This window comes from Cydia amplana, chromosome 22 (genome assembly GCF_948474715.1).
Source record: "Cydia amplana chromosome 22, ilCydAmpl1.1, whole genome shotgun sequence".
Taxonomy (NCBI): domain Eukaryota; kingdom Metazoa; phylum Arthropoda; class Insecta; order Lepidoptera; family Tortricidae; genus Cydia; species Cydia amplana.
Genome location: NC_086090.1, coordinates 10,833,821 through 10,850,260, shown reverse-complemented (window position 1 = coordinate 10,850,260; position 16,440 = coordinate 10,833,821). Strand labels below are relative to the sequence as shown.

General features: G+C 39.2%; 1 protein-coding gene across 1 annotated transcript in view; it reads right to left on the bottom strand.

Annotated features, from left to right (window-relative positions):
- Positions 1-14,012, bottom strand: part of LOC134658317 (NACHT and WD repeat domain-containing protein 2) — a 57,901-nt gene extending 43,889 nt beyond the window's left edge. The window contains exons 1-3 of the mRNA XM_063513948.1: positions 13,759-14,012; positions 6,428-6,542; positions 1,516-1,604 (exon numbers count right to left, since the gene is read on the bottom strand). Of these exons, the coding sequence (XP_063370018.1) occupies positions 1,516-1,604; positions 6,428-6,530 (192 nt within the window). The 5' untranslated portion in view covers positions 6,531-6,542; positions 13,759-14,012. The remainder of the gene's footprint in view (positions 1-1,515; positions 1,605-6,427; positions 6,543-13,758) is intronic.
- Positions 14,013-16,440: the final 2,428 nt, after the last annotated feature.

The window sequence follows — 16,440 nt, the reverse complement described above, 5'->3', positions numbered from 1 at the left end:
TCACAGTCCTCTCGCCGACTTCCCCTTAAATATTCTATGATCCGTACCTAATACTTTCTCAGACAATGTTCCAAGAAGTATTCGCCCGATTTACTTTCAATTCGGAGTCTTACATGTTTTACCGAAATTATTAAATTACTATTAACTTCTTCCCGCGACTTCGCCCGCGTGGAATAATGATTATGATTGATAAAAAACCGGCCAAGTGCGAGTCGGACTCGCACACGAATTGTTCTTATAGCGGCAACTGAAATACATCATCTGTGAAAATTTTAACTGTCTAGCTATCACAGTTCATTAGCTATGAGGGACGGACAGACAAACAGACGGAGAGTGGAGTCTTAGTAATAGGATTCCGTTTTTACCCTTCGGGTACGGAATCCTAAAAACTATCCTATTTCCTTCCCCGGGCCTCAAACTATCCATAACAAATTTCATCTTAATCGGTTCGGCGGTTTAAGCGTGAAAAGATAACGGGTAGAGAAACAGAGTCACATTCGCATTTATAATATTAGTTGGGACTAAAGAAGGGACCGTAAGAAGTAATTATCATCAACTATGACTGGCTGAAGGAAACATGTAAAAAAAATATAAACTAGTTTTAGCGCCAATGCCTCAAACCTAGAGACATAATATTCTCGAGAACGTTCTCCGTTTAGTAAGGGAAATATTCTTTCTCGAGAATAGAGAGAAGAAAGAAGAATCTTGGCAAATTGAAATCCTTTCATTACGAAATCTCAGTCGGTTTAAAATCGTCTACAATTTTTACAACCATAAAACGTATCTTTAAATCAAAAATCTAAACCATTTGGCTCAATTTTAACCCTTATTTACTTGGGACAAGGTTTATATTTACTGAAGTGAATAAATAATCGATATCGGTTAAATTTTCTTTTAGAGCCACCTGCGATAGCTTATTACCTGATTCATTATGGATAAGAAAGCAGTTTGAAGTTAGGTCGAACAAATAATGAAAAGTTTTGGTTGAATTTAAACAATTTTCTTTTGGTTTTAAAAATCTTTTAAGGTGACTAGGGGTTTCTAGGGGTTTTGGGGTTTAGGGTGGGTCTTTTAGGGTCTTTCAGTATTGGTATCAGAAAGAAACAAGCCCCTGAAGGAGGTTGTATCTAGTCGCATAATAATTGATTGTCCTAATGTAATGTTACGCATAAAACTCTTTTCGCATAATTTTTCTCCAGCTGAAACAGAAAGTATTTTCGAAAATATTTTGCATAGGTTGTGTAGAACAGGGTAGGTTAGGTTAGGTTTCTTTTATAATTTTTCAGAAATGTTAATAGTTTCAGCACAATAACAATTATGCGTAATGAGTTTTATGCGTAACATTACATTAGGACAATCAATTATTATGCGACCCAATATGGACCCCAATTGAAGTCTTATTGTTAAGAGTGGTCATTCATAGAGAATCGAGCTTGCGGGGGACTTTCATATTTTCATTGGCGTTTTCTATCAAATATTGTCAGCTTGACTAGGCCCCCTGAAAAGACATCTTACCTGAAATTCTAGGCCGTGCTTCTCTCGACAGTAGTCTTTGATGCGGGGGTAGCATTTGGCCATAAGGGTGTTCCTTTCCATGGTTGTGTCTGAAAAGAGAAATTATAGAAATAGAAAAATATTATTAGATTCTAGGAGTAGAGGCCTACTCGCAGTTTTTTTTAACACGCTTTTATTAGGTCGACCTGTATGTAACTAACATGTAATGGAATCTTGTAAGTTAAATTTGATCCACTTCCCGGTTTGCGATTGAGCTGAAACTTTGCATACACATGTAAGTCGGGTGACAATGCAATATTATGGTACCATCGAGCTGATCTGATGATGGAGACAGGAGGTGGCCATAGGAACTCTGTGATGAAACAACGCAACCTAATTGTGTTAGGGGTTTTTAGAATTGCCTCGATGAGTATTAGTTGTGTGTTGTAAGAAAAGTACAGTCAGCGATAAAAGCGTGTACCAACAAATGAAATTTTGCCAAAAACTTATTTATAGTTTAAGCGGATAAAGGACGACTCAGGTAACGCTCGGCCGGGCCCGGGCCGAAGCGTCCGAAACGTCTATTTCTATGACGGCTGATCGGTGATCACGTGGTGCTTTCCATAGAAAACGAAGCGCCGGAAGCTCCGGCCCGGCCCTGGCCCGGTCTAGCGTGAGTCATCCTTAACCGTAATGTCCGTAATAAACGATGATTGTTATTATGTAGGGTTAGGTTTCACAAGCGCCATGATAAATAAATATTATAGGACATTGTTACACAAATTACTAAGTCCCAAGCTCAATAAGGCCTGTGTTGTGGGTACTGAGACAATAATAAGTATACAATCGACTCCCGGATTCAATAGTAGTTGCCAAAAGCCTAGCAATATTTAAAAACAAATTAAAAAATTGGTTAGTCGAGCAAGCGTTCTACGACCATAAAGAGTTCTTTAAAATTTAGGAACTTAGGTAGATGTATATTAAATACAACCTACATTATGCGTAATGAAAATTCATACTTCAATATAATCTTTATACACTGTATAAAATGTGACATGTAATTTATATTATCAATAAATATTATGATTATGATTATGATTAATATATATAAATATATGTATATAACTTATTCATTTATTATAAATATTTATAAATACTTAAATCCTAAGAAAATACAAATAAATGCCCTTACAAGGATTTGAACCCGGGACCATAGCCTTCATAGGCCTCACTATCATTCATCGGGTTGTTAATAATACGAAGCTTCCATGAATAAGATCGTCTGCGTAACTGATGCCTCACGCTAGTTCGTGATGACATGTCGGGTGCCTCGGCCCGGGCCCGGTCCGGTCTAGCGTGAGTTGTCCTTAAAGCGTTCCTTCCACGATTAATTTTGTGTAATCCCTATCCTGTTGTATTCGTTAATATATTTAAGCACAGTACTGCAGTCGGTAAAAACCCCAGCGGGTTAGAATAAAGATGCAAGACTGCATTACTGGGTGACTGACGCAGTTGGAAATAGGTCGATGCACGGCTCAGGAATACTGCAACAAGCTACCATTTCAAGCTAACCTTTACATAAAGATTGCTATTTTACTAGTGGATCTTTCTTTATCTACATTTTTGTTAGCGAAGGTCGCCGTTTAATTTGACTCGGGCAAATTGATTTCGTATGGTCGGATGTTCTCTACAGGGGCCTTGCCATGATGTCTTATTGCGATTCTGTTTAGGACCTAAACTGAATTGCTAAAGGACGGGGCTACATAAGTCGCATAACTCCGTCCCTTATTAGCAATTTAGTTTAAGTCCTAAACTGCATGTAGGGTACGCAGGTGGAAGATGGATAAAAACTAGGTTTTTTGAAGTGAAAATATGAGAGAGTGCTCGCGTGTCGCGTGGTGAGCAGATAGGTAACGGTAAATTCGCCATATGTTTTTAGGTTAAGTATACACGCCAGCGCCCTCTGTGACTTTATTTTTAAATATTCACAATAAAGTGTGTTAGACTCAACAGATGGAGTTAGTATGCACAAATAAACCTTATTAATTAAAATTATGACTAATACAATGACATAATGAGTAGCCAGGGATTTTTTGAAACTACATATAGTTTACATTGTAAAGAAGTCTTTGGATTTCTTAATACTAGAAATAAATTTAAGATTATACCTAAACTTACATTAGACATGAAATAAGGAACTATCGCCTACACTGCAGAATCGCAATTATAGGACATCATGGTAAGGTCCCAGGTCGCAATTCTCAACTGATTCTAGTGAAATTTTGTGAGCAGTTTGAGTAGTTAAATAGATTTTTTCAGTCGTTTCGGTTTGTTCGGGAAAAGTTAAAAATGGTGGAAATTGCGATAAAGGACCTAAGTGCCATTAGCGTCTGTGGCAATTAAGACTATTGCATGTACGCTGTAATACAAAGATGTATTTTTTTGTACATTTTTAAGCTCATGAATCTTACCGCGAGGTCTACAGCTCACAGAACGCTTGGTTATAGGACCTGCTAACCAAATTTCACACGAGTCGGTTGAGGGATGCAACCCGTAGAGGAGAAAATATCTAGATAGAGGTTCGACTCTACCCAACACTTTTGTACGTAAAATGTGTGTTATTGGCGCAATAAAGGATATTTACTTTACTTACTTACTTACTCTTCGGTGTATTTTCCCATTGGGGACAAATGGCCCCACGTGACCGCCACCGCCACCATACATGAGGTGGGGGCAGATGGGAATGATTTATATGAATGCATCTATCCCCACCTGTACTCCGTGGGGACAAATGGGAATACATTCTCATAAGCAGTGTATGAAATGAAACAGTATTACTAGACCGTGCAAGTTCCATTCAAACTGTAGCCGTTACATATTTGCTGACAGCAAGACCACCCACCGACCGTGTTATATAACGTTTACAAAACGCCGTCATATTTAATACAAGTAATACAATCAATAAACAGTTTAGGGCAATACTATTCTTAAAACGACTAGAGTAAGGGCTCATTTAGACGGTGCGAGAACTCGCATGCGAGTTTTATTACATTGCGGTACCTATTTGATCGGTCAGCTGAATTGGAAGTAACCTCAATGGTATCGTCTTGGGTCGTCCCATTCGTTTTTCGCCAAGTTCTTAAATTAGTCCTATTCTGCTTTCGTCACCCATTCTACATTCGTCACAATCGGTGGCTTTCAATGTAGAATGCGTGACGAAAGCAGAATAGGACTAATTTAAGAACTTGACGAAAAACGAATGGGACGACCCAAGACGATACCCCCTCAATATATAGTCCGCAATGTAACTAAAATCGCATGCGAGTTCGCGCGCAGTCTAAATGAGCTCTGAAGGATGACTCTCGTTAGACCGGGCCGACCAGTCCGTGTCCGGGCCGGAGCTTTCGGCGCTTACTTTTCTATGACAAATGACAGGTGATCGCGTGATGCTTAGCATAGAAAACGAAGCTCCGGAAGCTCCGGCCCGGACACGGCCCGGTCTAACGTGAGTCATCCTTAATAATAAATCAGCGTGGTGGCAGTGGCACAGAGTAGTCAGGACGTTAGCCAACGCCAAACTATACTCAATATTATGTATACAGTGTCAAAATATACATTAACGAGTCCATAACACATTACTGCTTTTCCAACAGGCACTAAAACTAGTAGTAAAGCGGGCCGTGAGCGGGCCGTAACTTGAAAACACCTGCAACGGCCATGTTTCTGTTAATGACCAGTACTTTGTATTCGTTTATCGATCTTTAGCTGCACATGCCCAGAATTTATTTAAGGCGAGGTAGGGTCGGGGCTGGTTTGAGGTATTTTAGAATTAGAATCCATCTAAGCTACGCTTAGGTACTTTGACGTGACAAAATGTAAAAGTGTATGGTTGACATCAAACTTTGTCATTGCTATGTATAATTAATACATTTATTTTCACCACACCAGCTCGGAAAGGCTTACTTTTCACTTCAAAAACTGATAGCAAAGTTGCATTTTATTCACATGTGAGGCAAAGTAATCAAATGCTAATTTTGAGTTGTTTTCTTATGTTTGCTGGTAGAATTGACTTATACCTAAATGATGATTTTGGATGATAAATGTTTAATAACATTAATTTGGATTTGATTATGTTTGATATATTACATTTAATATTTGCTTCGGGTTGGTGTGGTGAAAAATTTTGTGTTTCACTCGGGGGCAAATTTTGTTTAACCCTCGTGCTTTGAAACCCTCGCAACGCTCAAGATTCCATTGTTCGAACCATTCAATTTTGGAATCTTTCGCTTGCTCGGGTTTCAAGATTAGCACGAGCGGTTAAACAACAACTTTGCCCCCTTGTAAAACAAATAACTATTATGCCATTAAATAATGATGTGTAATATCACTTCAAACAAAACCACGCTACTTGTTTATCATTACTACGTTGCTTCTGCATCGCGCTATGGAATAGTATTATGGGGAGATTGTACAAATGTGAAACAAGCTTTCATAGCACAAAAAAATACGTGAAGGCCATAGCGGGAATAAAGTGGTTAGAATCATGCAGGCCAAGTGTCGGACTCGCCCACCGAGGGTTCCGTATTTTTTAGTATTTGTTGTCATAGCTGTAAGTAGGATTAGATTATTACTCGTACTCGGTGAGCATGATCGTTTAGTTGCTTGTATTAAGTTCAATGTTTTTGTACGCCGTTTGGTAAAATATAGTAAAATATATTATAAACTGACCACCACTGTAATTCTACCTGATATTTACAAATAAAACACTTAACACTTACTTACTAGTGGCAACAGAAATACATAATCTGTCAAAATTTCAACAGATAAACGGACGGCCAGGTCCCGGTTTTACCCTTTAGGTAAGTAACCCTAAAAATTATGGAACCTGTACCATTGTCCATGGTGAATGCACTGGAATTGGTTAAGTCCTTACCAGTGAAGGTGGAACTGGTGAATATCCTCACAATCTTGGAGCTGACTGGAGGCAGGGACTTCAGCGATCCGGAGAAGATCAGGTCCACCGTGCGGTCGTCCATGGTCGATGGTTACTGGAACAATGGGTCAAATTAGAGTCTGATGATGGTAGGAAATCGGGAGAAGTCTTTAAATTATACAACATACACCTATAATGATACTTATTACAAGTTTTTATTTAACTTGCAATGTTTGTTTGTTTGTAATATCAAAGCAAAGATACTCCTTATAAGATAAATTAAGTGTAAGAAAAAGCGTGCCTCCGAAAATCAAGAAAAATGTATGCTCGAATGGATGGCGTCATCGTTTTATATTTAACAATTTTAACACATATCAGTGAAAGAACAAGGATCAAAGTCAAATGGCGTTCTTAAACTTTTAATCCTGTGTCGAAAGATGGCAGTAAAACTGTGAGTAAATTTACTGTTACAATACGCGTCTATACTAAATTCTCTTTGGTAATAATATGTTTGTTCGGGTAAAATCTTGCAAGCTAAATTAGACCCACTTCCCATTATTCAATTGATCTGAAACTTCACATACATATGTAAGTTGGGTGACAAATGCAATACCATTGTACCATCGAGCTAATCGGATGATGGACACAGGAGGTGGGCGTGGGAACTCTGTGATAAAACCACGAAACCTAATTGTGTTTGGGTTTGTTCGAATTATCTCGACGAGTATTAGTTGCCTGTTTAAAGAAATGTACAGTCAGCGATAAAAGCTTGTATTGAAAATTATTTTTTTGACAAAAAACTTATTTAAACTTTCATGATTTTTACTAGAGATGCCCCGAATAGTGGTTTTGGCCGAATACCGAATATTCGGCCCCTCTCTCGGCCGAATACCGAATATTCGGCATGACATGCGAAAATTTTGAGTCACAATTATTATGAAAACTGATCGCTAACAAAGCTCAACGTTAGATGACGTTAACTAAGATATATTTTAGTTGAACAGCATTAATGAATAGAGTCAAACAAAACAGACTCATGATAAAAATAAAATATTTTTTATCAACAAATGCTCAATCAAGGGTCTTCGTATTTAACAACTTTCCAAGAACACATTCTAAATATACCTACATAGTTTTTGGTTATTTTTATTGTGCAATTTTTCTTTTTAAGTAGGTGCAACAGATATTCGGTATTTGGCCGAATAGTAGGCAACATTCGGCCTAGTACCGAATATTCGGCAAAGTGGCCGAATAGGCCGAATACCGAATAGTTGCCGAATATTCGTGGCATCTCTAATTTTTACTCATTATTACTTATTTAGCAGAACGGGAATAATAAGACCTGAAGAGGAGGGAGGTCTTCCCCGAGACCACAGGGACAACGCCGTCCTCGAATCGTCGGAGGTAAATTTAAAAAACCGGCCAAGTGCGAGTCGGACTCGCGCACGGAGGGTTCCGCACCATCAACAAAAAATAGAGCAAAACAAGCAAAAAAATAACAAGAAAAAAAACGGTCACCCATCCAAGTACTGACCCCGCCTGACGTTGCTTAACTTCGGTCAAAAATCACATTTGTTGTATGGGAGCCCCACTTAAATCTTTATTTTATTCTGTTTTTAGTATTTGTTGTTATAGCGGCAACAGAAATACATCATCTGTGAAAATTTCAACTGTCTAGCTATCACGGTTCGTGAGATACAGCCTGGTGACAGACGGACGGACGGACGGACGGACAGCGGAGTCTTAGTAATAGGGTCCCGTTTTTACCCTTTGGGTACGGAACCCTAAAAACTTAATCATAGGCGATTAAGTCCCGTTCTGCACTGTTGTGTTGCATGTGTGTGTTCTGTTCTGTTGTATAAAAAACTTATTATAGTACCTATACTTCGTTTTTTTTAGCATTAGAAATTTGGTAAACAATCTTGATATGTCTTTGAATTGAAAAACACATTTTAAAAATAAGTTACGGTAAATATGTAACAATTATGAACATAATACGATCTTTTATAGTCTTCTGCTTTCATAAGTAATAGTTATTGATTTTTAAAAAGTGTTTTTCAATTAAAAGACATGTCAAAATCGCTTACCTTCTTTCAAGTTCTTTCTAATGCTAAAAAAAACGAACTATAAGTTGTGTGTAACACTCAATTTGTGTATGACCCTTATACATTGGCTACCGTTACAATAGGGTTTTACTTTTACATAACAAACCATTGTCCTCAACTAAAAACAAGTTTAATCTAGTAAATCAAAGAATGATACAGTCACTCGGCCCTTCGGGGAAGCCGCGCCTTGGTCACAGTACTATTATTCCACAGTACTTTATTCTGATACTCTTAAAGTTGACTCACGCTAGACCGGGCCTAGCCCGAGCCGCGGCGTCCGACGCGTCATTTTCTGTGACGGCTGATCGGTGATCACTTGGTGATTTCCATAGAAAACGAAGCGCCGGAAGCTCCGGCCCGGACACGGCCCGGTCTAACGTGGGGTCATCCTTTATTCTGATAGATACTCTTATACGCTGTTTGTTTTGTTATGGTGTCTTTATTTATTTATTTAAGCTTTATTGCACAAAAAATATATTCTACAACAATGTACAAATGGCGGACTTAATGCCAAATGGCATTCTCTACCAGTCAACCATAGAGTTTCATAAGCACCAATAGAAAGGAGAGGATTAGTAGCTTTAATTAGGGTGAATAGCACGCCGAAGGCTACAGAATCAGGTCCGACATGGCACCTAACAACGCAACGCACTGACCCTTCCCCCAGACGTCGACAAGGCCCTATATTGTGGATCCCCAACCCACATGCCCTACTGGGGGAGTAGGCGATTAATATATTGTAACAGCTTTCTCCACCCGCTCTCTGTACCGCTCCGCCAAGACCCTGGCTCTGCGTCGAGCTCCCATGGCAAAGTGCCCGCGAGAGCGCATGCAGCGTCATATGCCACCGTGCGGAAGTGCAAAAAGATCTTAGCGAACTCGGCGCCGTCGACTGGACAGAGCACCATGGCCGTCTTTGGTGTCGGAGGCCAATAAGATCTTCGGGTCAGAGGCGGCTGGTAGATATGTATTATGGGTGTTCACTCACAATAAAAAACAAAAACTAAACCTACACATTCAATTATTAACCGTCGCAAAGTACCTAGATGTCGGTTTCCGTCCACCCGGTCATTGAACTCTCTCATAGATTTTCGGTATTACGAATATCTTGACGACCGATAGACGCCAACTGCAGTTCATTTTACAAATAAATATGTTTTTATTTAAATTTTATGGAGAGATGTGCTAAATTGTTAACACACCTGTTTCGGTCCAAACAAACTCACCGCACAGCCGTCGCCCGCGCCCGCGCCAAATACAAAACATATAGGTAACACGAAAAACAAAATAAGCTAGTTACTTTTATCACATTCACACAACACAACCACGGTGTTTTTGCTTATTGATCTGATTTAAAAATATATAGGTTTTTGTTTTTGACTAACATTGCTACGAAAGTTCAAGGTCGTCCATAATTTAACTCGAGTCGATTTTGTAAACTTTTTCACATTCTCACGTTAAATTCATTCATTTTTAAACACCTCACAACAAACAAATTATGTGATTTAACTGTTTAAACTCTTGTTTCATTATTTAGAATGAAAAAAACGCCAAAATTGCATTCCCGCACATACTTTAAAATTGACTAAGGTCTGTTTAGAAACAAGTGACAACAATATCAACATGGCGCGCGGGATGCGCGCGCAAATCAACCGGACTCGGAGCGCCGCACCGATTTTGCCTCTTCCCTCATAGACAATATTTTGTTTCACGTGCGGAGCTATGGTGAAACTTCTCTTTCGCTCTTATTGAATTTCCTATTGATCGAATGTACTAAATCTTTTTCCATAGGAGCGCAATCCAAAGCGCTCCGCTTCGCGCGTTACCTTTGATTTCTATGAAATTATAGGAGTACGCCGTGTAGGTAGTGGTGAGCTGTCTACTTATAAACTTATAATGAATAAAGGTTATTATTTAATTGGTATTGAGTTTTTTACGATCGATCTTAAATAGTAATATATTAAATAGGTACCATAATTTCATTTTGATTATATATGGGAGTGCACCGCACAAGCGCTCCTTAAGGCGGGCCGCGCCTGCTTCGGGTCGCTGCGCCACAGCAGTAAGTACCTTACTACTGTCTGCATATTTTAACTGTGACAACAGTATCGCCTCGCCCAGTAATCTAGTTGGCAAACGACCGCAGTCACGCACGTATGACGTCTTTCACTCGGACTGCTGAAACCGTAACGTTACAATATAGGGGACTGTTTGACTTTTACATTAGGAGTAAGGGTGGGGCGTAGCCAAGTCATTTTACTTCGCTTTTTCGCTTCGAGCACAATATAATCTCCAGTTTCTGGGTGCGTAACCAACATGCCAACTTTACGCTCCGTAGCGAACGAAACGCAACTGTCACTAATATAGAAGAGTGCATGATAGAGAGAAACAAAGTGTTTCGTTGTCGTAGCGCAAATTGTCACCTTGGTTAGGCACCCTGGAATCTCAAAGCTTGAATAACGACTATTTCAGCCGCTATTAGTTGGACCAAGTTAACTCTGCATGGCATTTGCAATGCCAAATTGTGGCAATGTAACCATTAACGTCAAATTTATATGAAAATATGACGTTTATAAATGACACTCTCTCACTATTAACTCACATTTATAGAGGTATATCGCCTTTATTTACCGACGTTTCGACACAGGTTTCACTGGTCGTGCTCGCGGATATGGCTGATGTAACTGTGTCGGACTTGACAATAATTAACATTATGTGTTAGCGCGCCCATCATCACCAGCGGGAGCACCAGCATGTCCGAACCCTGCAACCCGCCGCGCGAGCAACAAGGTAAACCTTAGTGTAAGGCCTGAGTGGACGCTCGAGTTGCGTACAGCGGGGCGGGGCGTGCGGCGTGCATGTTAAACAAATGGTGGTGGTGGTTTGAAAATGTGATGTCTACCCCAAACTTTTTCACACACTTTTCGTCGGGTAGTTGCACAAATCTCTGTTTTGACATTTTGCTGGGACATCAGTTAGCCGCGACCACGACCAGTGAAACCTGTGTCGAAACGTCCGTAAATAAAAGTAATAAAATAAATTTCGCGATAGACCTCTATAAATGTGAGTTAATATGCGATCGGAAGTTGTCTTCATTCCTTATGGTCGTCGGCCAGAAAAAGCGAAGGATCCACCGGAGGGACTTAGTAGGTACTGGTTGCAGTAGTTTATTAGCACCATTGCCTATCTAATTAATTGGACACGTTATTACCAAACGTAAATGGAGCTGGGCGGGACATGTTGCCAGGCTGAGTGATGGCAGGTGGCCCAAAATGTTAACGGAGTGGTGGCCGCTTACAGACGAAAGGAGTGCCTGGCTCGTTGCTCGTTGTGAGTGGCTGGCGTTGGCTCGTTGGGTGGACGATATTCGGAAGATTGCGGGTCACTTCTGGATGAGATTAGCTTTGGGGGGACGACACGGTGGAATGGTCTGCTAACCTGTGGCGTCCCCCAATAACGGTAATGCGGGCAACGCCGCAGCAGGACCGGGATAAGTGGCTTACTCGAAGAGAGGCCTATGCTCAGCAGTGGGCGATAAAAGGCTGATATGATGACTGCCTATCTAGGCTTTACTCAAATCCCTAAAATCACAGACGTAAATAACCCTTAAATGAATTCGGCGAACGTTATCTGTTATCAGAATCGCGAATGCTTAGGGCAAGAGACACGGCCCGTTAAGTTGATAAGGGCTGTGGGTGATAAGCTCATGTCAATTTAGCACTTCTGATGCAATGCAGTTTTAGGTACAGTCGCCATCAGATAGGTATATCGGAGCGGCCAAGGTGCTCACAAGTTTCTGAACACGCCTCTATTGCATATAATACCTATATCTACATAGTATACATCGACAAAAGCAAGTTTAAAACAATTTGTCTATACTGTAAATTGTTAATTGTACAAACAAAGGAATTCCTAATTTGATTGTCTTATTTAACGGCTGGTAAGGCTGTGGCCTAGCACGAGCATAGCGTGCCAGAATAAATACAATAAAATTAACAAAATTCTCCATATATCAAAGTCTTTATTACAAAGATACTCGGTTCAATTTCGCCTGTGCTCTGATACAGATGATACAATTGAATTAAGTAATGAAACTTTCAAATATTACAGTTTCTATAACAAGGGCACAAGGTTCAATTCCTAGCTTGTTTTGGTTATTCGATTTAACTTGTGCTAAGTGGCGTGATTTGACAGTTAACACTGAATTACATAAAAGCGTAGTTTTATGCTTGATTTTACGACAGTTGAGTTTGTTTTGAATTTTGAAACTGTTTAAGTTTTACGCGTAGCGATACGATACCAAAACTATGCAAGTTTTCATCATATCACATCGGTGGCAAACAAGCATACGACCTGGCCTGCCTGATGTTAAGCAGTCACAATCCCTTGAAAACAATGCCACACAACACACACATTGCAAACAAATGCAATTTTTTGTAGAAACTCAGTAAGAAAACGTTTTCATTTTCCCTAACCGTATGAAGATCCATCTTAAGCTGTAGCCTTATTTGAAAGTTAAATGAGCAAGCAGAAACTTCGAGAGGATGCGGGCGGAACCATCGAGCTTTACTTAATTAAAAATAAATAATAACAAACTGCGAGATACGATAAGACCACGACCTTATTAGATTAAGGTCAAAATGGCTAATTCCGTCATAGGGACTATTCCGTTCACGAGCGTATATTTCTTTGATTTGAAAAAAAAAACTTCTGTCAATTTGCTGATACTAGAAGCAATCGCTGCGTTGTCGATGAAATTATCAATTTTGTACGTTGTTCGAGAAAAACGCTATACGAAATATACGGAATAGTCCCTATGACGGAATTAGCCACATTGACCTTAGATACTAGTAGTCTGACAAGCTCTTCATCATCATCATTATCATTTCATATTTGCCATCATTCATTATCATTCATCATCATTTGATATTTACCAGCATTTTTCCAAAATGATGAAAGGCATTTTTGGTACGCAATAAACCATTTTATATTTTTTTTACTCATTTATTATATTTTTAAATCTAATAGCCTAAACTAAACTACAAAAAGAACAATCGAATTTTAAAATCAAATACGCCGTGGTTTTTATAAACACGATACGACATTCTAAAACACAACTAAATAGAAGTTTCTCTAAACATGCGATTTCTTACATAATTAATGCCTCAATCAAAGCAACGATCCAAGAAAACATACGTCTTTATAAACCTACATACAAATCCTCACCTGCCCTACTTTCAACGTATCAAACTTTGATCAATACATTGCACCACTTTTAATGTTAAGGTCACACTATCGATTTTCCACTTTAAACTCATTAAAAAGTAAAATCCAATCTCACACTAAAACCTTAAACAGTTTTAAAAGTAATAAACGTCAACACTTCAACCGTTCTTTTGTTTTTGACTTTGAATTTTGAAATCAGAACGCGTGCTGTTCGATTCTACGAGCTTTTTGGACTGAAAGTGATTTTCGAATGTGTAATAATCAGATCTTGTTATTTGGTTGCTAGGCAACGATAGAACCTCTGCGATTTTGCGAATTTGCGTTACCTAACTGTTCTGTTGATTTTGCCGATAAAACGGTGGAAGTGGGTATTTTATGGGGGAAGTTTTAGTAGATAACTTGATATAGATAGTAAGTACCTAGGTAACTTTATCCTGTAGCTATCTTTAGTTATGTATAACTTATGTTACGCTGGTGAATTTAAAGAGGCAGCAATTTTATTACGAATAAAGTGTAGTTAATATTGGATTTTTATTCATTTTAATCAAGGACAAATGCCTTGGAAAACTTTACACGGTAATTAGACTTATCCCCAAATTTCCCTATTTTACGCCCCCTCTTAATATGTTTTCACCACACCAACTGGTAAAGGCTCTCTTGATTGTTTAAAAAGTGATAGCAAAGTTGCATTTTATTCACGTGTGAGGCAAAGTATAGTCAAATGCAAATTTTTAGTTGCTTTTTGTTTGCTGTTAGAATTGATCAATTTACTTTTAAATGATGATTTTGAATGATAAATATTTAATAACAGGCATTTGGATATGATTTGGTTTGATTTTGTTCGAAATATTTTCTTCGGGTTGGTGTGGTGCAAAATTTTGTGTTTCACTCGGGGGCAAATTTTGTTTAACCCTCGTGCTTTCAAACCCTCGCAGCGAAGATTCCATTTTTCGCTTGCTCGGGTATCAATGTAGCTGCACGAGCGGTTAAACAACACCTCTGCCCCCTTGTAAAACAAATAACTATTACTATTTAATAATTTTTATTTAGCACGCCATTTTAGTGCCCCTGAATCTATCTATCTAATCTAATACCTTTAAACGAGCAATTCTTGCTTATTTATTTATTTATATGTTTATTTATATATGTACATATTTCGGAGATCTCGGAAACGGCTCTAACGATTTCGATGAAATTTGCTATATGGGGGTTTTCGGGGGGTCTTATCTCTGGGAAATCGCGCATTTTGAGTTTTCATGTTTTCCGAGCAAAGCTCGGTCTCCCAGATATATAGTCTTATAGGAGTGCGTTATCAATGTTATCATTACTATAACCATTTATAATAATATATTCTGTTCGAATGCAACAACCTCTAGCCGCCCATACGTCAAACCTTGCCAAGCAAAATGCAATTTTACTTTGTCACCACAAAGTTCAAATTAGAATGGAACAGGAGACCTTTTTATAGGTCTCTGGGCGGGTAGAGGATAAAAATAATTTTATTTTCGCAGCCCTTTCACTCGCTTTACGCAGCTAAATTTTACACACACACTTAATACCGTCGTCAGTCAGTTTCTCAGTACCATAAACTGCAAGCGTTAAGGTTACATTCCAGTTGTGACAGCATTGCTATTGCTGTACAGCACGGTCTGCAAAATTTTTGACCCCATGGCCACGGCTGGGACTTTGGCTTTCTTGCTTTCATTTTCGGGGCTTGCTTGGCCTTTGCCCCCCCCTTTAATCAAAGAAGTCGACCATTCGGTGCCATTTGGATTCAGACAACACCAGAATAACTGCTGCAGTATTGCAGCGACATTACTGCCGACTGCCTTGCTACCGCAAATATCAAAATCCGGAGCAACAACATCGACATGACATTTTCGGCCTAGGAGGAGGAGACACGTTTCCGGCAGTAATGCTGTAGTCTAGATCCAAACGGTACCTTTACCTACCACATGCCGTTAACCGCTAAGCGTAAACCGTACCGAAATAAATTTACCGGTAACCATCGGAAGTGAGTTTATGTTCAGTCTAATAGTGGAAAACGGGCAGGTACGAATCGCCCGCGTCACGAAAATAGACGGGTTTCCGTTCCATGGGACATGGCATAAGCGGTGAGCGATTACTAGGTTACATACTTTGATGAGAGTCCCGGGTTCAAATAGTGGAAAACGGGCAGGTACGAATCGCCCGCGTCACGAAAATAGACGGGTTTCCGTTCCAGGGGACGGGGTATAAGCGGCGAGCGATTATAAATTCTCTACACGTCGAATTACAAAAAATAGAAATATAATTAAAAATATAAACAAACATCTAATAATACTCCAAAAATCTAATAACCTATACTTACGTATTTATTAGTACTACCGCTTATAACTAAGGAAAGTGCAAAATAAGAGGTTTACATACCTACTGTATTTACAAACAAGTATTTAAACTGCTAGGATAAAAAAGTTCAATAGTTCACAAGTTCCTTTCTCATAGTATTTTTTAACAGCTTGGGTGCGGTGACAGATGTCATCTCAATAAAATTTTGCGTTTTAAGGTTATACATTTTATGGAGATGACGTTGTCACCGCACCCAAGCTATTTGCAAAATACTATACTCCCGCTACCGCTGCTGCTTTTAACTTGTACCACAACAAGCTGCAAAAGATGTAAAGTTTGAAAACTGTTTACGAC